At 40.9% G+C, this 27341-nt stretch overlaps 1 protein-coding gene across 2 annotated transcripts; it reads left to right on the plus strand.

Moving 5' to 3' along the window:
• The first annotated feature begins 4338 nt into the window (after window positions 1–4338).
• On the plus strand, window positions 4339–27341 carry LOC120528459 (gastrula zinc finger protein XlCGF57.1-like). Of its 2 annotated transcripts, XM_039752618.1 has the most exons (3): window positions 4339–4812; window positions 25536–25729; window positions 27196–27341. In XM_039752618.1, the coding sequence occupies exons 1-3, from the start codon at window positions 4398–4400 to the stop codon at window positions 27223–27225; spliced, it is 639 nt and encodes a 212-aa protein (XP_039608552.1). In that variant the 5' UTR covers window positions 4339–4397; the 3' UTR covers window positions 27226–27341. The 2 variants fall into 2 exon arrangements, with proteins under 2 accessions (XP_039608552.1, XP_039608551.1); XM_039752617.1 differs by lacking the exons at window positions 25536–25729; window positions 27196–27341 and adding an exon at window positions 8932–11898.

Genomic DNA, 27341 nt, shown 5'->3' on the forward strand with positions numbered 1-27341 from the left:
TAAATACGTTTAGCCAAAACGTTGTTTAGAGGCTCACTTGAGCACATAAATGAATAGCTTTGCTAGCTTAGCCTGAAGTAGCTAAAGTTAAGATTATAAAACGGGATTTTCTAATGGCCAAATATAACCAAAACAATTTATCAGCCTTACCTATGAAATGTAATCACCCGGGATCTGGTTTGGAGCGTACAGCGGTTTGTACAATCCCAAGAAGCACATGTGTAAGGCATCGTTATCCATCACTTCACTCCACAGAAGTGCCACTCGCAATATGGCGGCACGTTGACGTACAATTCTGCAGGTAATGAGGCGTCTAGTAATTCTTTGTCAACAGCGCGTATATCAATGACGTCACGACGCAAGCGTGCCTTAAAATCACGTGACGGGCTCATTTCAAACAATCCTCAGAGCGGCGCTTCGAAAGGTCGGCACGTAAATATGCAGCAGCACATCAGTAATTTGCACTTATGATACCCTCGTGTTCAGACTTTCTCACGGCCATAAAATCAAGCGAAGATGCGGAAGGTGAGAAAAATGTCGAACATGTGGATCGCGTACGGGTGGGAATGCAAGCAGTGAGGAAGATCGCGATATGCAGAGGCTTTACATTTAAGGAGATGCCTGACGCCGCGTGTTTCGCTTTTAAGTGTCAGGGATTGAGCGCTATGTGGAGGAGATGGCACAGCAAATCGCACCTTCACGAGTTTATTGTGGATGATGGAGGTCGCGCACTTTTAGCTGGTGCTACGTTATTTTATTTTCCGATTGTTGTCCCGTGAAATGTAATGCTACATGGGACTTGGCGGAGGCGCGTTAACTCGGGAATGCTTCTGTTCTCTTCGCGCTTGTGCATTTTTTCTCGAGGCTTATGCTTTTGATTTCGCGCATGCTCGAACAGTCCTGTCCGTCGGACACGCGCTTGTTGAGCCGCTCGCTCCCGCACGGCCCCGTTGTTAATTTATTTTTCTTGAGCTCTGCGTGTTCTTTGTATTTTTTTCCTTTTTTTTCTAAAGCCGTCATCGCCAAAGTTTATTAAAGTGGCGTCGCACGTTGTAACTTTACAGGGCGCGTTCAGGTTTAATTTCCAGCAGTTTGTCTCATACTGAGACCTATTAGCAATAATTTTAAATGATTTCATTTTTTGTATTTTCTTATCAGTAAAGATGCTCGTGAGGTTTCACTGTAACAGAGATACTTTGATTTGTTTACTGTGAAATAAAAATACAAACTTTACACAACCTAGTGCTGCCGGTGGATAAAGTAAAATCTACAGCGGGCATTGCATTTTATTTTTAATTTTTTTTTTTTTTTGCAATATTTGAAATGGTATTGTTTTATTTAATATATTCTATCCTTTACCATTACTTTAAGTATTTCTATGTACGGTTATTCTTTAGCTTACTAGAGATGGCCGTGTTAAATGAAGAACAGGACTCAAGCCAATCGGGCTGTTTGTGTCGGTCCACATGAAGCTATCAAAATACAAAATGTGAAAGCTGCAGAGCTCAGTAGAGCCGTGACTCGACTATTATGGGCTGGAGCTCAACTGTCTGTCCTTTTTTAAAGTGGCAGTGCCGCCGCAGAGACTTTGGTGATCAGATTCTGATGCCCATGATGGTGAATCCCTGTTGAGCCCCCTCCTATCTTGCCCCTCAGACCCTCGTGCCACTAGGTGGTCTTTAGGTACGATTCCTGCTAAAGTCTCTTTTTAATATCCATCTTGTGGTTTTTCTTTGCTGACTCAGCTGATATCTCCGTGATTTCCACACACAAGTCCCATAGTTGCAGTTCATTAGTTTCTGGTTCATCTTGCAGATTATCCACACTTGATGTGTCAACAGACCTTCTGTGTCAGCAATGCTGTCAGGATCAGTAAACTCTGAATTATACCAAGTTCTGCTTTGCCAGCCCAATCTAATTCTTTATCTGTATTCCACCATCTCTGCCCACATATCTCACAGTTTGCCCCTTTTTTAGACAAACACAATGACTCAGTTTTAACCTGTGAGTTTGCTCAACTTCAGCATCGACATCTTCTACTGGGACTGAAGAGTTTAGAGTCTCCTTCTCATCTCCAGTGTCTTCATTATCTGATGTAGTGTTAGATAAATCTCTCTCTTCATCTCTCTCACTGCTGGTGGTCTGTCGATTGTCACCTTTACCATTGACTTTATGTAGTCTAGAATGGTGGGCCCTTCCAAGAGCACCTCCACGTCTGACACATTTCACAACTCCATCCTGTCCAATGACATCTGCAGGTCCCTTCCATTCTGCACAGTCCACTCTTTTGTCGTCCACTTTGTCTCAGATTTATCATTTTCAGGATTAACCTGTCTCTGGAGTGCTCTCCGTATTCGGTCTGAACACTCGGCTTCAGTAAATGCTCTTCTTGGAGTGTCGAGCGCTGGAATATGTGCTCCACTGACACACTCCTAGTGGTGTCTTCTAGGGCGGGTGGTCTGTCCACAAGAACACAAGGAAGATTTGGATTTCAGACAAACACCGGCTGATATGAGCTGTACCCATAAATATTGTGCATGGTATTCTTTACCATTAGTGTCCTGTGGCAGTAATCTGGCACTAACCAGTCACATCCAGTATTCTTTATCACTTTCTGTATAATTTCTGTGAGTGTCTCATTGTGTCTCTCAGGTAGTCATTACCCCAGGGACTGTATGCAGTGGTGGTCTTTGTTTCAATGTTAAAATTCTCGGCCATCTCTCTGATTCCCCACCATTATCACTAAGTAGTTTCTGAGGAGCTCCATGTACTCTTATCTGAGAAATGAATGAATGAATTGTATCACAATTTCTGATGGTCTCTTTGTCTTCACAGCACTTCCTGCACTGAAATGTTTGAATGTGTCAATGATGTGAAGACCCCGTCCTCCTGTTTGACGTTCATGTCCGTTTATAGCCACAGTTTCATTGTATTCATAGGCTAGCGGCACACCAACAGCTGCTCTGAGTTTGTGTTTGCTGTATTTCAGGCGAGTCTCACAATTCTCAACATTTTATTTAAGTAAGGGAGCCCACTCTGCCTCTTTGTTTCCTGAGCAGTGAAGCAGTTTGTGTAATCGGTCCAGTGAAGGAGATCCACGTTGGAGGTGAAGGTTTAACAAAGCCTTTTGCTTCTCTCCTGTACTCCTCTTTTCTGAGACTCTTAGAATCTCACGTTCACAACGCTCACCGTTTTTATTTCTTTATCTGAGATGTTCACACAGTAATGAGCAGAGCTGGTTAATTCAAGAGTCACTGGCTGATTAAACATCACTGCTTTGTCATTTTCATTATCGAAAAGTGTCCCTGCCCTTTTTAAGAACCATCCTTCTATCCATCCATTTTCAAACCCGCTGAATCCGAACACAGGGTCACGGGGTCTGCTGGAGCCAATCCCAGCCAACACAGGGCACAAGGCAAGAAACAATCCTGGGCAGGGTGCCAACCCACCGCAGGACACACACAAACACACCCATACACCAAGCCCACACTAAGGACAATTTAGAATCGCTAATCCACCTAACCTGCATGTCTTTGGACTGTGGGAGAAAACCGGAGCACCCAGAGGAAACCCACGCAGACACGGGGAGAACATGCAAACTCTGCGCACGTTTTAAAAAATAATCATTTTTCCAGCTCTCGTATGCCTTTCTCTTGTTAATTGCAGGCAGGATTCTATAATTGGCAGCCATCCTCTACTATGAATGTTAAACTTAAATAAAAACACAACACCTTTGATGTTAGCCACACACTTTTTATTTTTCTCTCCTATAAAACACACCATCATGAGTAACCTCCTACAAACCCACTCTCCTCTAACCCTGAATGTCCTACTCCCAGTCGGGATGCAGTCCTGTAATCCCACAAATAGGAGCACATATATAAGATATAGAATATAACAACTTAACAGAATGAAGCACCCGATGCGGAGTTCAAGTCCAGCGAGGATATCCAACAAAGCCCTAAATATGACGGCTTTAATAGACCTGCCATTGCTGTGTCCACACATGATGGTGTCGTGTAGATAAAGTGTTGTCATATCTACATGGTGGCACTGAAATGTATGCAAATCCCCTTTAATGAAGGTCTGCAGTGCACTTTGATCACATCTAAATTGTTTGATTTGTAATTTTAAACTGTGAAGCAGAGGAGAAATTAAAAAAAAATGTGTATTTGACACAAACCTCATGGAGGGCACTGTGACCCTGAAGTGTGCTCATTATTTTTACTGACTTTATGAAGTTAATTCTACACTTTTATTTTCACAGGGCTTTCCCATTTCACATGGCCATACACTGAGGTGTCTAATGGCCTCCAGCTCAGGGCTGTCCATGTGAGAAGTGAATCTGAGAAGAGAAGGGCAGACATTTAAAGATAGAGAAGAGTTTCCCACAGAGCATGGCCTCTGCCAATGAAGATGGCGTGGATGAAAGAACGGTGGGCATTAAAGAAGAGGACTGTGAGCGGCTCACACCAGAGGATGTGTGTGTGAAGCTGGAGGATCACGAAGAAAGAATTTCAGATTTCAAAGAGGTGGAGAAGTGCAAGGGGGTGACTGCTGCCATTAAAGCTGAGGATTTGAATGATTTCTCCGTTGGTCTTGAACTTCAAAAGCATGAAACTGAGGATATTTTCAAGCAAGAGGCCTGTGAAGAATCTCCATCCAGTTTAAAGCTCTGGTCCACTAATACGGGACGACTGGCTACACAGGAGAATTCTGCAGAGCTGAAATCAGAGTTATCAGAGTCTGAAGAGAAAATCACCGAGAGAAATGGGAGAGAAGGAGAAGAGTCATCTGGGAGTGTTGGAATGAGTGAGTAATGTGATTAAATATAAAAGAAAGAGAGCGTTTATAAATTCTAATGGTGGGTGCTTTGATGTTTTTAGAAGATTGAAATGAGAGTGGAAAACACCGTTAATTAAACTTGGATAAAGACCACCTGCTCAGGTGCATGATAACAAACAATAGGTTACCTAATAAATGATAAACTTGGGATGAATTTGGAAAAATCTAAAGTGTTAAGCGAATGACTTGAACCTCATGAAGCTTTGACTGAAGCTGTGACATATGTTAGGCCAACAGCACATTACATTCAATGAGAATATCAAAAATCATATTTAGTTAAAAACATGTATATTTCTTAAATTGTGCAGCAGTTAAGCCAGAAATGTCCCTGAAAAGAAAGAAAAGTAAGAATAAAATCCTCACCCCGTGCACTAAATATGACAAAATTTTCTCAAGCCAGTGCACACCTAATATGTGCCTTATCTTACCTACCGCCCTTACTGACTTTTTGGCCGAAATCAAAAACTGGTTTACATTTAATTTTCTTAAACTCAACACTGATAAAACAGAGATTCTTCTCATTGGTACAAAATCCACATTATCCAAATTCCACAACTTCCCCTTTATAATTGATAACTGTACGCTATCTCCATCCTCTCAGGCCAAAAGTCTTGGTGTCCTCTTGGATAATAATCTCTCCTTTCTTTCACACATCAATACTATTACACGATCTGCTTACTTCCACCTACGCAATATCAACCGTCTCCGCCCCTCTCTCACCCCACACTCTGCTGCAGTTCTTGTTCATAGCCTTGTCACCTCTCGCTTGGACTATTGTAACTCTCTTCTTTTTGGTCTCCCTCAAAAAACTCTTCACAAATTTCAACTAGTCCAGAACTCAGCTGCCCGTATTATTACGCGATCTCCTTCCACTCACCACATCACTTCTGTTCTGCATTATCTTCACTGGCTCCCTATCAAGTTCCGCATTGAGTTTAAAATCCTTCTGCACAAAGAACATTTACCCATAATGCACACATAAAGGAACAAAACAAGCTGAGTATAACAAAAGGCATGCCTTAATCATTCTTCACATTCCTAATCAAATAAAATGTTTAGTTAGATATTTGTATCCATCTACTATGACAAGAAGAAAATGACAGTCTTGGTGAACGCTTCAGGTTCTTATCTAAGAATATAAGCATCTCTGCATGTTCTGAGGATACTCTGGTCCTCTTGTCATCCACGATGTGTGCTACCATACTGAACAGACCCTCGCTGTCCCCATTTGTATAAGGAGGGCACAGGTAGGACGACGACTTTTATTGGTCCTCCAGAAAGCCAGTAGCCCAGCATCTTTTGTGGCATGAGGTTTACAGAGATAAAGATTCACCTCTGATGCTGCTGACTCAAATATCGTTTTTATCTTTATTAACAATTTCTTCATGCATTCTGCAGTTCTGTTGGTGGAGAGTTTCTTTGGATCTCTCGGCTGTCGTCTGTCTCTCAGAGTGCTTCTGTGTGGTCGAGACACCGGCATTAAGCAGTTTGTGTTTTGAGATTTGCAATCATCTGTGAAATATGTATCCTTGTACCATTGTTTAATGTGTGGTAAAATCATTATGATAATATCTGTTACAGAATTCGAAACTGTACAGTTACTATTCACTAAATGGTTGTTTCATTAGTATTATTTTATTAGTTATAAAACGTAGGCTTGCACCTTTCTACCCTACAAGCTGTTAAGAGAGCTAATTACAAGTGTAACCCCCTTTCACCACCAATCCTTCTTCGGTAGGCAAAGGCCTGAGCTCTTTATAACGGTGTTGCCACCTATATTGTTGGCAGGTTCACTATAGTCCACTTTAAACTCGGTAATGCCCAATCCAAGCACTGTTACTCAGATATGTTATAAAACCAAACTCTCTACTTAATTTGAACATAAACAGTTTTCCCAAAAACTTAAAGTATTTACAAATATATATATACATACAATACATAAAACAAACGCTAAATTATTTACATCTATACAATACATATATTATGTGTCCGAAACTACTGGTGAGCTCACCCAGGACTTATTTACGCAGTCAGTAAATGTTACTGCTCCGCTGGGGCCCCAGCCGTAGCTCGGGTGCGTAGTGGCCACACAAACAAAACAAAAACTGGCCCCTTCACTTGAACGTTTATTCAAGCAGCTTTACACAAACAAAATAAAATAAAGACCGACCTTGTTTGATATCTTCCTTATTATACTCTGGTACCTCCTTTATGCTTCCGTCTCCCTCTTTCTCAAACACCCTCTTTACTCACTGATCGCCATTTCTACATTTTCGTCCGGCCTGCCGGTTTTCCCTTTGATGTTTTAGCCGTGTGCTTACGTTAGTTCCTCTATCTGTCTTTCCGTCTTTCTTCGGGCGCTTTGCCTCCAACAGCCTCTCTTTTCTCTTTGTTTCTGGTTTCAGCGCTTTGCCTCAACAGCCTCTTTTCTCTTTCTGTCTTGTTTTAGCGCTTTGCCTCAACAGCCTCTCTTTTCTCTTCTTACGCCTTGTTTCGCTGGGCTGCCTCAACTGTGACGCTTTCTGCAACTCTTCTTACGCCTGGTTTCGCTCTTGTATCGCATGCTGCCTCAACTGCGACTCTCGTTTCTCTTCGCTCTTTCCGCCTGGCTTCGCGCCTTGCCTCAACAGCGCCTCTGTCTTGTTTCAGCGTTTTGCTTCAACTACCACTTCTTTCTGCAACTCTTTCTTTACGCCTTGTTTCGGCGTGCTGCCTCAAACCACGACTCTTTCTGGCAACGAACTCTTTTCTTTCTTTCTTCTTGTTTCGGCGGTTTGCCTGAAACTATACTTTTCTTTTCCTGGTTTCAGCTCTCCGAACTATATCACATCTGCTGTTTATGGCGGTTCCCTCTTTCAATCAGGCAACCCATATATATACTCCACGTTACCCAACCCCCACAACTGGTGTCCCAATTCTTTCAATAAAACTTTATTTACAACAAAAAAGTTACATTTTCATTTTGAAACCTGACCAGGTTACACAAGTATGATAATGACTTATATTTATGTACCAGCTCAGTAAAACTCTGCATCCCTTTCCTTCCATCTACCTACACATTCACTTAAAGACTTAAAGGGATTTTAGTCACAAACTCTAATGCTTCGTTAATTATACAAATAAATCGGTCAACAAACACTCACTGGTAGATGGAATCGTGGTTCTAAATGATCTAGAAGGTGACATCTTCCAGAACTGAAAGTAGCTGGTTGTCCAGGCTTATGAATTCCACTGTTTTTGCTGTCACAGTAAGTCTTTGGTGTTCTTGCTGTCAGTATTATAAGGCTGAGTTTTCTAAGTGCTGCCATTATTGGAGGCCGAGTGAGAGTAGGTGACTGAGTAGACTAAGCTTGATGGTCACCTCAGCCTTTGAACAGCTCGTTCTTCACACCAGTCCCTTTAGTGTTGACTTCTCAGATGGTGAATAAGGTTTGTATTGTTGAAAGTGTTAGCAGAGAATACTCCATGACTGACTTCTTTTTGCACAAATATTACAAGCCACAAATTTATGTCTTGTAGGAAGGCAGTTCAACTGTTAGACCAGTGAGGACGTGTTTCTGTATTTTGGTAATGTGGGAACTTTGTCTTGCATGCTTTTTATCATTCAAAATCAGATGTTAAGATCAGTCATTTTAATAAGTCGTTTGGAGTGAAAATTGGCTGATTTAGATTTTTGATCGATTGATCAAATCAGGCCTGTCTTTCACATGTGAGAGAAAGGTGTAGAAATTCAATAGACAGCAACAGAACATGTTAAGATGTCACATGGAGTGGCCAGAACATAAATGGCACCACAGTGTGAGGATGGAACTCCAACTAGTGTGCCACCACTTTACTTGAACTGTTTCATTTATTTTAAAAGACGGGTAGTGGTTTGAAATGTGGACATCAATCCCTGATGTTAGAGTTCAAATTTAGCTATTGACATCATGTCACCTCAAGCAAGTCATGTGACCAGCCTGTGCTCCAGTTGCAAATACAAGAGACATGTAACCAATTGTGTCTCAAATGTTGGAATTCACCTTGGATAATCCTGTTAGGAAAATAATAATTACAATAATAGTTAAATTGTTTGTGTTATTTCAGATTTACAGAAGATGGGCAGTTTCTCTTCACCTTTATTTGTTCAGCCCTCTCCTCAATACACAGAGAAAGGTATGAATAAATCGGTAAAAGGATCAGAGAACCTGACAGTAGCCTTTTTGCAGTGCAGTTCTCTCCCTGCTACTGGAGTAACACAGACAGAAGACATCAAAACTGATCGACAGCAAGTGGAGAAAGAAGTCCAAATTCCTACAGGAAAAAAATGTTTGGAATGTGGCAAACAATTCACACACAGAAGTAGTCTTTATCAGCATATGAAGATTCACACAAGAGAAAGAACATATTGTTGTCAGGTATGTGGTAAGTCCTTTTCAAGGAGAAGCCATCTTCAGAGTCACAGAAGAACCCATACAGGAGAAAAACCTTATTGTTGTCCTGAATGTGGTAAATCATTCTCAACAAGTAGCCATCGTCAGAGGCACAGGAAAATCCACACAGGAGTAAAACCTCATTGCTGTCCAGAATGTGGTAAGTTGTTCTCAAGGAGAGGCCATCTTCAGGACCACAGCAAAATCCACACAGGAGAAAAACCTTATTGCTGTCTAGAATGTGGCAAACAATATTCTGACAAACGCAGTTTTCAAAGGCACACACAAATTAACACTGGAGGTAATCCATATTGCTGTACTCGATGTGAAAAAAGGTTTTTCAACTTTAACTGTTTTCGAGTCCACACCCAAACTCACCCTGAACAGAAAATGCAGTATGTATGTTCTACATGTGGCAAATGTTATGCAAGAAAAGATAGTCTTCAGAGTCATGTCAAAATTCATACTGGAGAAAAATCTTTTTGCTGTTCTAATTGTGGGAAACGATTCTTAGATTTATGCTTACTCCAGTGCCACATCAGATGTCGCATTGGAGAGAAACCTCACAGTTGCTTGGAGTGTGGCAAACAATTCTCACGTCTCAGTTCTCTTTATTGTCATAGGAGAACTCATACTGGAGAGAAGCCTTACAGTTGTACTGAATATGGAATGCAATTCTCATATAACAGTTCTCTTCACAAACATAAAATAATTCATTCTGGTAAGAAACAAAGCTGTTCTGATGGTGGCAAGGTTTTCTCCGACAGCACGACTCTTAAGGTCAACATAAGAATTCACTCCGGAGAGAAACCCTATTGCTGTCCAGAATGTGGCAAACAATTCTCACGTCAGAGCGCACTTGGATGCCACAGAAGGATCCACACTGGAGAGAAGCAGTACACCTGTTCTGAATGTGGTAAAGGGTACTCTTCCAGAAAAGGTTTTCTGAGACACACACAAAGTCATACTGGAGTAAAGCCTGTCCCAGAAATGACAAATGATCTTTCCATTGGCTCCTCCACCAAAAAATAATAAAGACAAATCTTCTAAGTGAGTAAAGGACTCCAGTTTAAAGTAGTTAATAAGTACATAAGAATAGTGGAGAAAACACTGAAAGAGGCAAACAGATTGTAGATATAAGGTAACCTCAGTGCTACATATGAATTCACATTGGAATGAACACACTGGAATACAACACACATTTCACAAACAGCAAAAATCTTCAACAAATTTTATGTGAAAGAAAATACCTCATTGTTGTCTTAAATGTGCTTAATGCTTTTCAGATAGCAGTGGCCTTCATTTTCATAAATGACTGGCCTACTTGTGGTAAGCCTCTTGGCTATTCTGAATGTTGAAAGTGGTCCTCCTGTATCAGCCGTCCTCAACAACACGTAAGATTTCAAGAAGGACTCAGAAACTGTACTGCCAGGACGTCAGCCATACAGGGACTGATCATCTCTGCACCAGTGCTGTGGTATAAGATAGTGAACAATACAAACACCAGACAACAGAATGAGGTAGCGGCAGTACTGTGCGGTGATAACAACTTCAACCACAGGTCACAGCTGAAAAAGTTCAATGTAATAATGAAAAGATGAAGACGTCAGATCAAATCCACTGATTTTATTGTCTGACATATAAGAGAAAAAGGGAAGACAAAGCAGACAACACACAGGGATCTCTGCTGACCCAGCTGTTAATTTGATAAATTAACCGAAAAATATAATGGATGTCACTTTGCTATATGTCCGTATATCCTGGGGTGGTGTGTGAAGTACAGCTTGACTCTTACAAGGACTTATCTAAAAAGGATACATTGGCTATAAAATGCAAGAATGCAGAAAAATATTAAAAGTGAAAACCACAAAATAAAGAGATGACGTCAATGAAATACTCTTGGCGGCAGAGGTGACGTGGACAAAATCAGAAAGGACAGCACAAAAAAGGCAGGTACCAACAGTAAACAAAAGAAGAAAGCTGATTGGTGGAAAGAACTGTCAGTCACTCCTGAGTGGACTGTTGAGGATAGCCGTGACATGCAGACTTCAAAGTTCATGTGTTTTTGATTTCAAATCTGTTACCATGTACTTAATAAGTCTGTTATTTATCAGTTCGCATGTTCTGACACTGTAATGTCATCACAAAGATCACACAAACATATAATGTGGTATTTGTGATCAATCACTTTTGTTGATTTTTATGGCACCATTCATCAGCCCTGTATAGAGTGACACTTCCAGATTGGCAACCCCACTGCACCCCGTAGAACATTTGGAGTTTGGGACTGGAGCACAAAGTGGATGGCACTCTGAGAAGGACAGACTTGTAAGACGTGAACAAAGCCAGCTGCCCTCCCTGGTCTGTCTTCATTCAGAAGGACTCACCTGAGTGGTGGGATTGTTCTGCGGCGCTCCTGTTGGCCGACATTTCATCAGCTTACTTTCTGCGTTTCATTTGATAACCAGCAGAGTTAATCAAAGATGAGTCAGGCCTGTGTGAAAAATGTGAACATTCTTGACATTTTGTTTTGCTTCTTTACTTTGAGTTCTTGGAGGCCTTGTACATTAGAGATTATTAATACATGAGAATTTGGTGTTAATAATGAATTGACAATTAATAAACTGTTTTTATTGCTAAATTGTAAATTTGGCCTGTTGCCATTTTGTAGCTTTATCCTTCTTGACTGTGTTGCTAGGACGTGTTGCACTGTTGCCTCCCTAGAATTAAGTGCCACATCACCGACGCTCGGCCTCACACCCTTCATCACACGTGAGGCAGAATCCAAGATTAAGGATCCAACTGTTAATCATCTTCAGTGTGTGAGTATAAATTCAGGCTTAGTCTCACTTTGACTACGTTAAAGGCTCAGCGTCTAGATTTTGTAGACGGTACATCATCTGATTATCAGTTCCTAACAAATCTCTTCTTGTATATGTTAAACGTTTTGAGTGTAGATGTTTTTGGCGTTATACCTTTAAATTATTGAACGGTTTTGAGTCAAAGGCCTGAGGCTGTGGATTCAGCCCTCCAAGAACTTCACTGTGGGGACTCATAGGATTGATGATCAATTCAGAGAAATACCATTTTTACTTTGTTTGCAGCTTTAACATCAAGATTTAAGGCATTTCTTCTAGTCGGTAACTGACGTCCATTCAACATAAGGCACTACAAAGCCGACCCCATCATCTTTGGCTGATCTGCTTTTTCATTCAAAATCAAACCAGCCTGTATCCTCCTTATAGGTATTGGAGTTGGACATTCTGAAACGTCTGTGACACCCTGGGGGGCTTTATTAGCTCTGTGCCATTATGCTTTGTTAGGGACTTCAGTGCCAAAACTCCTGTGCCACAAAGAGTCAAAGAACGTAACAGTGAGCTGAGGAAGATAACGTCAGACCAAAGCCCTGAAGAAGGAGCACGTCGGAAAGACAATGAGTGCACTCCACTACCAACAAGGGTCTTCCCTTGACTCCTGAGTACAAACACAACTCCACACAGCACTGGACATCATCCTTATAGGCTTGACATCATTAAAGTGGCATGAGTGTTGCAAGAGAAATGAGGACTGAACACCCAGGCCTGCTTTGCCATGTTGAACTGTTATGTGTGAGAAGCTCCTGATTAATGGTCTCATTTAAACTTCTCACTTTTTCAAGACTGAATTCATCTGGAGAATCAAGAAAGATGACAGTTTGGTCCTCTCTGACCCCAAGCTGCCCTTCACAACGAGGGAACATTGATTGGGACGTCATGCAAGAAATCTTAAAGAGGGAACGTAAATTAATTTAGATAAACTTTATGAATCCCAATTGGAACCTTGGACACATACAGCAGCAGAAACATAAAAAATCAAGGATGTTCTCTCACAAGACTAATAATTCAATTAATCAATCAATCAGTTAGTGTAAATTGTGCAGAAACTGCAAAATAAAGGGTATCATCATTTAGTTAAGTAGGTCAGGATGAAGCATTGCAGTTGGCAGCAAAGACCCCCAAAAGCTCTTCTTAGCACACTGTGGTGGAATGAGCCTGTGGCTAAAAGTGCCCCCCAGAGATCCCCTCAGGATGGGATTTTTCCTGATGACCTTCAGTTTTGCCCCTAGCCTCTTTCTACAACAGTGCCCAGTGTGCTCAGGGTTTGCCCTGTGATGGAGCAGCTTTTCTGATTGTTTTTTTCTTTGTTTGAATGCCCTAGGAGACCATTGTGTAGAACAACACATGGGCAACTCCTGACTTTTAGAAGATTTCCAGAAACTTGCTGCACACATCAACAGACCTGAGTCCACTCAGTAAGTCCAGTCTACTCTGGCCCTTCTTGTACAGCACCACTGTGTGGTCAGTCCAGTCCAGTTTGCTGCTCATATGAACCTCCTGGTACTTGTGGTCTGCACCACGTACACGTCTTCCCTCTGAACAGTTGGTGATCTCAGAGGCTCTTTGGCCTGCCAGAAGTCCACCACCAACTCTTTTGTCCTGCTGATATTCGATCAGCAGGTGGTTTTCCCAAAGGTGCTCCAGTATTTCTCAACCACTGTGGTATAGCGGGTCCACAACTCAGATCAAAAAGGCCAGTTTTTTAAATTGAAAATCGCCGCACTTGCGCCTTAGAGGGGCCATGGTAGTGTGGCTGGAGTGGTTCCATCGCGCATCCGGAATTGTTGCCGGGAGTTGCTAATCACCACACCTGATCCACATCCCTGTAATATATAGTAGAAGCGCAAGGCGGACATTGGGATCGGAACAAAGGAAAGAACAGGAACGGAGGTTAAGGGAGAAGAAGCCGCCAGTAGAAAGAAGAAAGCACCGGAGTTTTAAGACAAGACTGCGTCCAGCGATTATCATTTTAACCTCATTTAAAAAGGATGTATTTATTGGATTTTAACTTCCACAGTTCACCTGTTTTAACAGATTATTTATTTAAGAACTATTTGAGACACTGTGCTTTTTTATTTGGACACTGTTTTTGGTTTGGTTTTTAATAAAAGCACTTTGAACTTTTTGCAACATCCCCTTGCTTCGTTGTTGTTGTCTTCATTGTCTAGCTCATTGGTGACATTAGCGTCGGTGTTGGATTTGAGAGCTCCCCAGAAGCCTAGATGAGAGCATGGTATAGAACCTGCATCTTCACAACCACCAGTTCTGACACACAGCCCTTGAACCTCACAAACTCTTGTCTGATACATTATTTAATTACTGGCCCTAATCTGCCCCCCGTGCCAACTGTTTTTGGAATCTGCTGCAGGCCTGAAATGCAGGAATGGATGTATAATAACAAATGAAATGAAGCTGAGCAAACAGAACATGAAATATCTTGGCTTCATACTGTCTGCCATTAAATCAAAGTCAAAGTACATTTAAGAATCTCTGCTTCTCTGTTTTTTTATTTGCCTTTTCCATCCCATCCCATCCCATCTTCTTCACATATTTGGTTGTAAACAGTTGACGTCAGAAGTTTCCAGACACTTGGGGTGAATTCTTTCAAACTCACTTCACCTCCACAGATTTTATACTCTCAAACTGTACATTTGTCTTCTAATTTAAGACGTCTACATTGTAGGTGGTAAAAGTCATTTCTTCCAATGATGTTCACAGACCTCGAAGTTTTTCACTTTTTATTGAGCGTATCCCAATTCCAGGGGGTCACAAGTAGTGGTGGGCTGCTCAATACTGACGTGTCGATGCCGTGTTGAGCTTTCAAAGCGCAGATTTGTCACTTTGAGGCTGTATTATTGTGGGATTTCCCTCTCCTTACCCTTTACCTCTTTTCTTTAAGGGTCAGTGTGCTCGTCAAGTTTGTCACCGGGTTGGTCTCCTGTCGCACTTTAAGATGAACACACACAGACAGAGACATACGCAGACACACAGACCCTCAGCACACAAGTACCGTATGGAAGACGTACACACAGCACGTTATTCTCACCACTTTAACCCACATGAGTGTCGTCTGAATAACACAAGCACAGTCCGCTCTCCCTAGCACTCCGAGAGACTTACTTATCATAGTCACGAACAACGGGCGATGTCTCCGATATATCTCACACCTAAATATCACCTTTGGTCTCCACGAATATATTCAGACATACAAAGGCTCAACATCCCCGGCTATCGGCCATTTATCACATGTTTGACTTTAACGCACTCTTCATTACTGGACTGAGCTCTTCGTCCGCAGTTCGATAAACCTGGCAGTTTGGATCATATGGCACTTCACACTGCGCCAGGCGCTCTTCACAAATTACTTTATTACCTCAATCACTCTGGATATGAAGACAAAGTATAGAAAGTTAAAAGCAGTGTGGTATTAATTAAAGAGCAATAATACCAGTAGAGAAAAGCATCAAATATGCATTGCTTGCTCAGATAGCCATTGTATTTAAAAAAAATTGTAAAAATAATTGTCTGCTGTGGGTTGTTCCTGCCTTGCACCCTGTGCTGGCTGGGATTGGCTCCAGCAGACCCCTGTGACCCTGTGTTAGGATATAGTGGGTTTGACAATGACTGACTGACTGACAATGTGGAGAACAAAGTACAAACACAGTAACTCTTTTTTGCAGAAAAATGGCGCCTCTGTTAGGCTCTGCCTTTGCGTTCGTCTTGCCCCGCTCATTGAGGTTGTGGGATATTTTTGTGTTTTTTGTTTATTTTGTGGCACTAGTCATACGCGGTTTTCCAGCCGCGTTAGTGTACGATCGCATTTCATTGATCAACATTAGATCAGCAATGGAAAACTTCTCTAAGCATTACAACTATACCTTTTTTCCTCCGCCGTTTATGAATGCTACGTTTTTCAGCGGCTTTTCCTCTCTGTTGGTTAACGGCACCCGAGTCAACCTGCAGTCCCGTCGGAGGAAACGTGGAAAAGGGGCAGGTGTACATGCGAGGTTTCGGCGTCTATGGCGCTGTGTTTCTGATGTGGATCATCCATCTTTATCTAAGGATTATCTGAGAAGGCCGACGTGCTTGAGACCTGTTCTGCCGGGATTACCTTTCGTGTTGCTTCCCGCTCCCCGTCCGAGACGCCGAGTTTGCCGAGGGAGTAATCCCGGACTTCTCCGTGCTATCCCTCGTATTCCAGGAAATGCTAATTTGACGGCCGCTGTTTCTATGACTCTGCCAGCTAAGGTAGCACACTGATTAATGCACGCTCTATCGCAAACAAGTCATTTATTTTGAATGACTTTTTTACTAGTAATAATTTGGATTTTATGTTCCTGACAGAGACTTGGCAGCGTGATTCTGATTTTACTAATCTGATAGAGTTGTGTCCCGAGGACTGCTCTTTCATTAGCACACCGCGGCACACTGGCCGTGGAGGTAGGATCACCATGGTTTTTAAGAAGTTATTTGTATGTCATTTTATTCCTACCATTTCATATAAGACTTTTGAACTTCAGATTGTTAAAGTTGGGCGTGTAACCCCAATATATTGTATTTTAATTTATCGTCCACCTGGTGCGATTAGTCCTTTTCTTACTGATTTTCAAGATTTTTTATCCACCATTATTAAGATGGATAGAATAGTAATGCTTGGTGACTTTAACATCCATGTGGATGATATTTTATGTAGTGTGGCTTCTGAATTTCTGTGTATCACCAACTCTTTTAATTTTGTACAACATGTTGTTGGCCCTACTCATAGTGGGGGACATACATTGGATTTGTTTTTTTTCTTATGGAGTTGGCTTGAATGATGTTACAATTTGTAATGTAACCTTTAGTGATCACAAGTGTGTTTTGTTTGACTTGTCTTCAAATTTAGAGCTGTCACCCTGTGTTAACTCTAGGCGTACTCGTTTTATTAATGAGTCAGTGATCAATCAGTTTGCTGATTTATTTGTGGCATCTGATGCCGGCAGTAATATTGATAATGTTGAGTTAGCAGTTCAATGTTTTAATGACCATTGTACTGATATTTTGAATAAGATTGCTCCTCTTAAGATCAGGCAGCGTTCTGTTACCCACTCAGTTCCTTGGATGAATGACTCCATTCGTAATCTTAGGCGTTCCTGCCGAAAAGCGGAGCGCCTATGGAAGTCTACTAATCTGGAAGTTCATCATTCATACTTAAAGGATTTACTTGCTTCTTTTAATTCTTTGGTTAGGGATGCTAGAACAGCATACTTTTCTAATCTCATTCAGACTCACAAGCGTAATCCCAAAGTGCTATTTGATACTATTCACAATATTATTTCTCCATCTCAATCTGTTACTCAGGTTTTTTCTGACAGTGAATGTAATAATTTTCTTAGGTTTTTTATTGACAAGGTTAATGTTGTTCGGGCTAATATTGCTCCAGCTGTCTTACCTAGTGCTCTCCTTCACTTATGTTCTGAGTCTTTTGTGTTCTCAGAGGTTTCACTTTCGGATCTTTCTGACTTGCTCAGGAAGATGAAACCTTCATCATGTACTACTGACCTGTTGCCAACATCATTAATGTTAAAATCTTTGAGTTTTATTGGTCCGTGCCTTTTGAATATCATAAACTGCTCCTTGAGATCTGGTGTGGTCCCGTCGTATTTTAAACATGCTGTAATTCAACCGTTGTTGAAAAATCTAATTCTGATGCCTCTATTTTGAGTAATTACAGGCCAGTTTCAAAACTACCTTTTATTGCCAAAGTTTTAGAAAAGGTGGTTGAACAGCAACTTTGTACCTTCTTAGAAAAGCAGCGGTTCTTTGATTCTTTTCAATCTGGTTTTCCGAGGCGACATTCTACAGAAACTGCTCTTTTAAAAGTTTTTAATGATCTTTTAATTGCGGCTGATGCAGGCAGGGGCTCTGTACTTATACTGTTAGATCTTACCACAGCTTTTGATACGGTAGACCATCAGATCTTAATTAATAGATTAGAGCTGTTAGGTGTCTGTGGCTCTGCTTTGGACTGGTTCTCCTCTTATTTGTCAAATAGGAGTTTCTCAGTCGGTCTGGCTGGTTTTTCATCTGACTCTGCTCCTTTGACATGTGGAGTGCCACAGGGATCGGTTCTTGGACCTGTACTTTTCTCTTTATATATTCTTCCCTTATCACAGATTCTTAACTCTTTCAAAGACATCTCGTATCATCTGTATGCAGATGATATACAGCTCTATTTTTCATTTAAGCCTAACCAAATTAATACTTTGGTCACTTTAGTTGATTGTCTGTCTGAGGTTAACGACTGGCTCAGTAGTAATTACCTGCAGTTGAATTCAGGAAAAACTGAGGTACTAATTGTTGCTCCTCCTGTTCTTCATTCTAAGATCAGTTTAAAATTATCTTCTGTCTCTCCTGTTATTAAGTCGAGTCTACGTAACCTTGGGGTTATTTTTGACCAGTCCCTGACACTTGATGAGTATGTACGGTCAGTCAGCCGCTCGTGTTTCTTTCATTTAAGAAATCTTTCAAAACTAAGAAATGTTGTTTCTAAATCAGAATTGGAGATGCTTGTTCATTCTGTTATCTCTTCACGGCTTGATTACTGTAATGCTCTCTTTACAGGTTTGAGCAAGTCCTCTCTGTCACGCCTTCAGTTAGTTCAAAATGCAGCTGCCAGGCTCCTAACTCGTGCTAGCCGGAGTGATCATATCACTCCCATTCTGTACACACTGCACTGGCTCCCAGTGTTTTATAGAATTCATTTTAAAATTTTGGTACTCACTTTCAGAGCTTTGCATGGACAGGCTCCTGAGTACCTAACCAGCCTGCTCCAACGCCATACAGCTTGCCGGACTCTAAGATCTGGGCAACAGGGCCTTTTAGTTGTCCCACGCACTTGGCTAAAAACCCGTGGGGATCGTGCCTTTCAGTCTGTGGCACCAAGACTATGGAACAGCCTGCCTTGTTGTCTGCGTGGAGTCGAGTCTGTTGATTCTTTTAAAAAACAACTAAAAACATTTCTTTTTAAACAAGCTTTTAATTAGTGCTAAATAGTTCCAGTTTGTTTATTTATTGGTTTTTTTTACTGCTTTTGTTTATGTTTTTCCTTCAACTGTTTGTATTTATTCTGTATTTGCTGTTCAGCGCTCTGTGACCTCTTGTCTGTGAAGGGCGCTATATAAATAAACTACTACTACTACTACTACTACTAACCATCGAGCTACCAGTAAGACCTCCATTTGTATGTGAGCTCAGTACTCAGACGGGGAAGAAAGAAGAGGATTTGGTTTTCTACTTTTTCTTGGTTCAGAAGTTAAACTCTGTATTCTGTAACAAAGTTACCCCTCAGAATTAATGATTTAGCAAATACGCCGCGAGCTGAAAAAGAACGAGAAATAAACAAATGATATGCACTGTGAAATAAAACACTAGGACTGTGTCGAATAATTACAACTGTGTAGAATAATAAATAGCCTTACCTTTTACTTTGTCACTGAACTTGGCTTCAACGTGCAGGTCTGTCATTTTGAGCGCAGATATACTGCAGCGTCGGCGCCGAGCACCGCAATGGACGGAGTCTCTGCTCTTCACGGGGATCTCTGAAGGGCTGCTTGGCTTTTACCGCATGAAAAACCTGCGTACGGAAGGGTATTAGGGCCACGGAGAAGAAAAAAGAAAAATAATGACACACAGTGAAGAAAAGAAACAAGTGTATGTCGAGAATGGAGTCAACATTTCCACTTTATTCTCAACACAGATTGCCACACAGAATACATTCACTTTATGATATTCCTTCTCTCATTTAAATGCTAAATTGAATATTTGATTCATTTAATGATTGTTCTGTCTTCCTTACTCACTGAGGAGGTGGTGGTTCTCAAGGGGTTTTATGCCAAAAACACGCACAGCAGACCTTTTAGGTAACAAAAATAAACTTTTATTTCTCTCAGGCTTCAGAGATGCTTACTCTTCCATTTTCTTATTTTTTCACCACAATAAGCACCCAGGATGCATTGTACATAAAAAAAAACACAAAGTTCCCATCCGACTTTTCAGACCAATCACAAAATGGACTTTTGCATTCTGGTGTTCTGTGCTCAGACTCCACAGCTGCCCCCCTGTAAATACTAAACTCAGGTTGAACAGCGAACCAGATAACAGTCTCCTTAAATTTCATTGACAGCTCAGTAATACAATTACCAAATTCTGTTTTTTTTTAATTTTTTATAAGAACTCCAAAACAATTTTCATAAATCTAACCTCCGTGGTGCCCGTCTTTTTCAAACTGGGCGTACTTGTGAATCAGCCTGTGGTGGAGGTCCAGGTGGAGGCACTTGCATAGTACCGGTATCCATGTTTCACTGACTCTTGTCAGTGCTGGTGTCCACTACAACGTTCATCTCAGTATCATCGATATCCAGAGATCCTCCAGTTTGGCCTAAACCAGCCTCCTCCACACCAATGTCATCATTCTTTGTTAGTTTTACTTTTAATGATTGATTTACATGCCTTTTTACACGGTTCCCATCAACCTGAACCATATAAGTAACAGGACCCGACATTTATGAAATTACGCCACTTAACCAGTTTTCCCCTCCCCTGTAATTTCTTACCAAGACATCTTGCCCCACAATAAAAGATCTAAGCTTCTGTGATCCACCTTTTTTGTTTAAACCTTCCAGCTGCACCCTATGTGAAAACTCAGGTTTAATTTGGGACAATTGGGTACTCACTTGCCTTTTTAAAAACAGCTCTGCTGGCATTTTGTTTGTATGCACATGAGGTGTATTTCAATAACCAAATAACAACCTGGTAATACAGTGACCAAGCGACATGCCCCCCAATGCCCTATTCTTTGCTAGAGATTTTTGAAAAGGTCTGAACCAGCCACTCAGCCAAACCATTAGAGGCAGGGTGATATGCTGGGGCCTGCGCCACCACCACCTACTCAAAGCATCATGATGCTCCAACAATGATGGATGGATTAAAAGCCAGAAGTCTACGTGACCATCATCATCAAGCCCTTCCATGAGAACCCTAAATCCAAAGAGGACTGTTTCATTTATGTGAGGTAGAATGCCCAGAGGGGACTGGGTGGTCTCATGGTCTGGAATCTCTACAGATTTTATTTTTTTCTCCAGCCATCTGGAGTTTTTTTTTTTGTTGTTGTTTTTTCTGTCCACCCTGGCCATTGGACCTTACTCTTATTCGATGTTAATTAATGTTGACTTATTTTATTTTCTTAGTGTGTCTTTTATTTTTTTATTCTTCATTATGTAAAGCACTTTGAGCTACTTTTTGTTTGAAAATGTGCTCTAGAAATAAATGTTGTTGTTAACTCCATTTAATTCTAAAAAAGAGTCCAACTCTTTTGATGTGAACTGAGGCCCATTATCTGTGACTACTTCCTGTGGAAACCCATATGATGCAAACAAACTCCTCAGAGCTTTCACTCTCTCAGTTGTGGTTGGGGTTGGCATATGGATTATCTTCGGCCACCTAGCATATGCATCCATGACCACCAAAAACATCTGTTTATGGTCCTCAGCAAAATCCAAATGAATTCTCTCCCATGGACTTGAAGCCCATTTCCAGGTTTGTAGAGGTGCCAAAGCTGGCATATCCCTCTGCTGTTTGCAGATGTCACATTGACTCACTTCATTCTCAATGTGTTTGTCTAAATCAGGCCACCAGAGCAGATTTCAGGCTAGTGCCTTCATCTTTACAACTCCCAATGATGCTCGTGCAATTCTGTCAGTAGCCTAATTTGTAACTTCTGAGGTGCCACCACTCAAAGACCCCACAGAATACAATCATCTTCTATAGTAAGTTCTAATTTTCTTGTAAAATATGGCTTTAAAGTGTAATCTGCCATACAATTTGGCCAACCACATAATACATGCTGTTTTAAACTTCTCAGCACAGGGTATCTGTCAGTTTCATATGCAATGTCTTTTGCAGTAAGCTTCGATTTATCTAGAAAACACACCCCATACACTGGATTTGGTTTCAGTTCCTTATTTGAATCCAACAGGGGCAAAGGGGATAATACACCTGCATTACTAGGCTGTTCTGATTTTTTGTATTTCATTTCGTAAGTATAGGCTGACAAAATAAGTGCCCATCTTTGCATTCTAGCAGCAGCAAGTGTGGGTATGCCCGTCTTGGGTCCCAAATTCTTTAATAACAGCTGGTGATCTGTTACTAATATAATTTTTCGGCCAAACAAATAATCTTGGAACTTCATGACTCCAAATACAACTCCTAAAGCTTTCTTTTCAATTTGAGAGTCATTTCTCTCAGTTTTGGTGTCTTGGTTTTGGCCTCTCAGTGCCATCCTTCATTTTGTGAGAAATTACTGCACCTACACCTCCAGGTGATGCGTCACAAGCTAAACTAAGGGGTAACTGTGGGTCATAATGCACAAAGACGCTGTTAGACTGCAACTGTGATTTGGCCTCATCTCCAAACTCGGGTTGATCGTTACCTTATAATCTCCACAGACTCTCACAGTATTATCTTTATTTGGAATACAAACATTGGCGCCGCTCACACACTGTAACTAATGGGGCTAATAACGCCTTCATCCTGTCATGTAGACTGCTCCCATTCTACTGCTTCATGTAGCGCGTATGGCACTGTGCGTGGCTTACACAATTTTGGTACCACTCCATCCTTAACAAAAAGCTTGGCTTAGATTCCCTTAAGTGTTCCTAATTTAGGATGGAAAACTGTGGAGTACCTGTCACACAACTGGTGACCTTGTTTACATGAGACCAGTCTAACCTTAAGCAACTAATCCAATCTCTACCCATCAATGCTGGGCCGTTTCCTTTAACTACCAGTAAGGCTGCATTTTTTACACATTCTTTACATTTAATCAAAACAGTGATTTTTCCTTTTAAAGAAAGCATTTTGTTACTCTAAGTCTTCAAATTACAATTAGCAGGGCTTAGGTTTATCTTTTTAAATATACAAATGTACAGTTTCTCAGAAATGACGGATACAGCTGCACCTGCCGATCTCCATTTTCACTCGGACACCATTTATAGTCACATATACATAGTAGGGCTTATTACTGTCTCTGGTAGTCTCTAAAGAAAGTAACTCAGTTCCTCGTATGTCACCTTCAAAGACTGGGCTGTAATCTGTTGTCAAATGAGCTTCTTGTCCTTGTATCTCAAACTGCTTTAAGGCAGTCTGTGCTGAGGCTCCCCACCAACGAGCGGTCCTGCGTGTATCCTTCACAACAACAACATTTATTTCTAGAGCACATTTTCATACAAACAGTAGCTCAAAGTGCTTTACATAATAAAGAATAGAAAAATAAGACACAGTAAGAAAATAAAATAAGTCAACATTAATTAACATAGAAATTAGGGTTAGGTTAGGGGATATAAGCCTTGCGGCAACGCTTAGGTACACTTTTTTCCGTCATAAAATATTTTTTATTTTAACAGGATCACCTAATCTATCTAAATTAATACATGATCTAATCACCCCTCAAACACTATCCTACACTCATCTCCTCAATACCATTATATCTGAACCATCCAATGATTTTAATTAATTTTATTAAACGTTTTAATAATGGCTGTTCTGACGAACTATTGTGTATCATTCCTTTATAGCATTTTTAAAAAAAAAATCATTTTTAATTCAATAAAATAGTATCCATCCATCCATCCATTTCCCAACCCGCTGAATCCAAATACAGGGTCACGGGGGTCTGCTGGAGCCAATCCCAGCCAACACAGGGCACAAGGCAGGAAACAATCCTGGGCAGAGTGCCAACCCACCGCAGGACACACACAAACAAACCCACACACCAAGCACACACTAAGGCCAATTTAGAATCGCCAATCCACCTAACCTGCATGTCTTTGGACTGTGGGAGGAAACCGGAGCGCCCGGAGGAAACCCACGCAGACACGGGGAGAACATGCAAACTCCACGCAGGGAGGACCCGGGAAGCAAACCCAAGTCTCCTAACTAACTGTGAGGCAGCAGCACTACCACTGCGCCACTGTGCCGCCCTCAATAAAATAGTACCTCATGGATATTACATAGAATAGTACACTAAAGTTACAAAATGAGATCATGTGCCAATTTATCTGATTAGGTATTTGTTTTTCTCTAATACTGACTGTAAACTTTCATTATTTCTACCTCTACACGATTGTCCTAAAAAACATTTAATTTATAAAATCTTTTTCATCCCCCTTCCTGATTCAACACAATAAAAAATAGACCATCCCCCAACTACAGCCTCCTTTACTTATATAGCCCACCTCACTGACTTAACATTAGGGCCTAATACCCCTAGAGGTTAAGGTTAGAATAAGGCGCGGGCGAGACGATCTATATGACATAACACTCAAATCATAACTCTCTCTTCCTTTCATTTATACAATACTTACTAACCTCCACTGGAGCTGCCCCATACACTATTTAACCTCAGGGCCTTTCCTCCAGTGAGGTTAAATTCAGTATTTTGATTTGGTGTTGGATGTCTAAATTAACCCTAAGAATAGAAAAAGAAAAAAGAGAACAAAACAAAAACATTACTCAAACCTCCCCATTGTCCTTTTAATCACGGCTTATCAACAAGGAGGTGAGAGACACTTATAACACCTCAATAACTCCATCTATTATATCCATTCGGCAGCCACTAATATTCACTTGAGGTTTTATTTAGCCAATAATGCACCAGTTCATGAGCCGATGTCGAAGCCAAGCGATCCGGGTGATCCACCTCCCTATATAATTTAAATCTTGGGGAGAGGATCACTCTCGTCATATCACACTTCAACAACAGCTCATTGAACTGGAACAATTTCCTATTTAACACCGGGTCTGCGGAGAGTGGAACCTGCGCCAAAAATACCTGTGCCCCTACATAAGCAGATCTTATTACTGGCAGCACCTTAGACCAATTAATCGGGATATTGGCACAGGTTGATGGCTGTACCACATCCAGATATCCAGCCAGGACAATAACTCTTTTAATGCCCAAAATAATCGGCTTTTATTAAAATAGAGCAATAACGGCGCTAGCGTGAGATTTTGTACGCTAACCAAATATATACGTCATTATGTGCCCTGTTATGATAATTGGTCAAAGTGCCATCCGAAATGATCAATGTATCGGCTAAAAAGTCCAAAGGTAGGTGGGAGAGGCCCTGACAATGGCAGACCTTCATGGTATGGGTGTCAGTATCACTCTCATCCTCCGAAGATTCGGCCGAGAAATTATTCATCACATTCCCATTACCAACGAAATTTTTCTTTTCTAATTGAGAAATACTTTTTGAAGTTTGTTTTTTCTCAATCTGGGCTGCATCCTTGCCAGGCTGGTCCACCATACCCCGGGAATCTGGCGGTAAAGCACATTTATATATTACATCTTTATTCTGTACAGGTCCACTCACCGAGATCGGCGTAGAAGAAAGAGAGGTAAAATCCACTCTATTTATCACCTCTGTCCGTGAAGGAATCCGTCCAGAAGCCGAATTTACAGATACAAGAGACGACGAGGCCTGCAAATTCTGCACCCCCGACTCCACTGACACCGATCCACCCAAATCTGAAGAGGATTTCGTTCAGCAGACAGAGGTAAGTCATTTTGTTTTTTCGAGTTCGTAAAAATGTGCTGCCTAAAGGAGATAAGAGAAGAGGCTGTTAATTTATTTCTATACTTTCTTTTGGCCATTGATATGGCTTTGGCCTGTGCCAATTAGTCTGCTACAGGTAAGTTCTTGCACCACTGTTGTATAACATTAGTGTAATGTTCTTTTAATATCAACAGTACATTTTGTAACCATATATCAGTACAGTTATTAATTTTTTGCCGTAGTAGCCGAATTTAGTGAGGATGGTTTAATAAAACTAGCCAATCTTTGAACCTGTTTCACAATACCTTTAGGTGGTCGTGGATTAGCCACAATCTCCATATGATGTATTGCCTGGAGAAGTTTGAAATATATTTTTTCCAGCCTCATGGATGCCATTCTAGCTAAAAAAAGACAATACAAAAATAGATAAAACAAAGACCAACAAAAACAAAGGAGAATTAAAACGTTAAAATATAAGTGATTGGTTGTCCCCCACAAGGTAAGTATATAAGGTTAGGGTTAGGGTTCGCTGAAGTGCTGCAGAGGTGCTGTCTGTTTCAGCAATATCCAGGTGTCTTGTCCACTTTGCAGGTTTATTATTTGGCCTTCCTGGCGTGCACGGCAAGCGCAAGTGATATTGCCCTCTCTTCTGGCACTGGCGGCACTCCATGTCTTTATATCTGCAGTTATCAGGTGACCCTTGCCATTGCATTGATAACACGCTTTACAGTATCTATGACCTCCGGTTTCTTTCCAAAAACTTTAGTTTTCATGGTCAACTTTTCTTTTAAGATGTTAGTTTTAAGCGTCCTCTGAGCAAATTGTTGCGCACTGTTCTTTATCTTATCATTCTAAATGTTCAGAGAGCAGGAATATCATAAAGTGAACGGATTCTGTGTGGCGATCGCTGTAGAATAAAGTCGGCATGTTGACTTTAACCTTGACATACAATGGGTTCTTTTCTTCGCTGTGTTCTTAATAATTTTATTTTTATTCTCATTGGCCCTAATACCCTTCCGCACGCAGATGGTTTTTCCAACTAGTGCGGTAAAAGCCAAGCACACTGTGGTGTATTAAGATTGGATGTTTGTGTTTTTTTAGTATGTTGGAGTGGCCGTAGTTGGAAGCTGAAAAGTAACATAAAAGGTGTTTGGGGCTCAATAAAGAAGTCAAGTACAGAACTTAAGTTTCAAACAGCAGCAGGTCTGTATAGAATATAATCTCTGGAGTAAAGCCTGACTTTCTTCTTATTTCTTTCACAAAACACTGCTGCATATCAAGAGGCTGTTCAGAAATCATACATCATTATTAAACTATAAATCGTTGTATACAGCAAGTGATGCCAGTCCTATTTAAATAGTAATAATTGCATTTAGAGAATACATATTTCGAGATAGGCGTGAGAGTATTATTTATTTTCCTAGAAATAAACTTCACAGATTAAATTTCAATTTTTGTTTTCCCCAGGTACTACAACAAGAAAAAAAGGAAGATTAAAATGTGATATATGGAAACTTGTTTTTTCCCTTCTTCAGAAACATAATAAAGAGTTTGTTCCACCTCTCTCAGAACTCTCACGTCTTACAAGAAATGCTTTAGGTTTGTACTCGTCA

The sequence above is a fragment of the Polypterus senegalus genome, chromosome 4 (assembly GCF_016835505.1).
Source record: "Polypterus senegalus isolate Bchr_013 chromosome 4, ASM1683550v1, whole genome shotgun sequence".
Classification (NCBI taxonomy): domain Eukaryota; kingdom Metazoa; phylum Chordata; class Cladistia; order Polypteriformes; family Polypteridae; genus Polypterus; species Polypterus senegalus.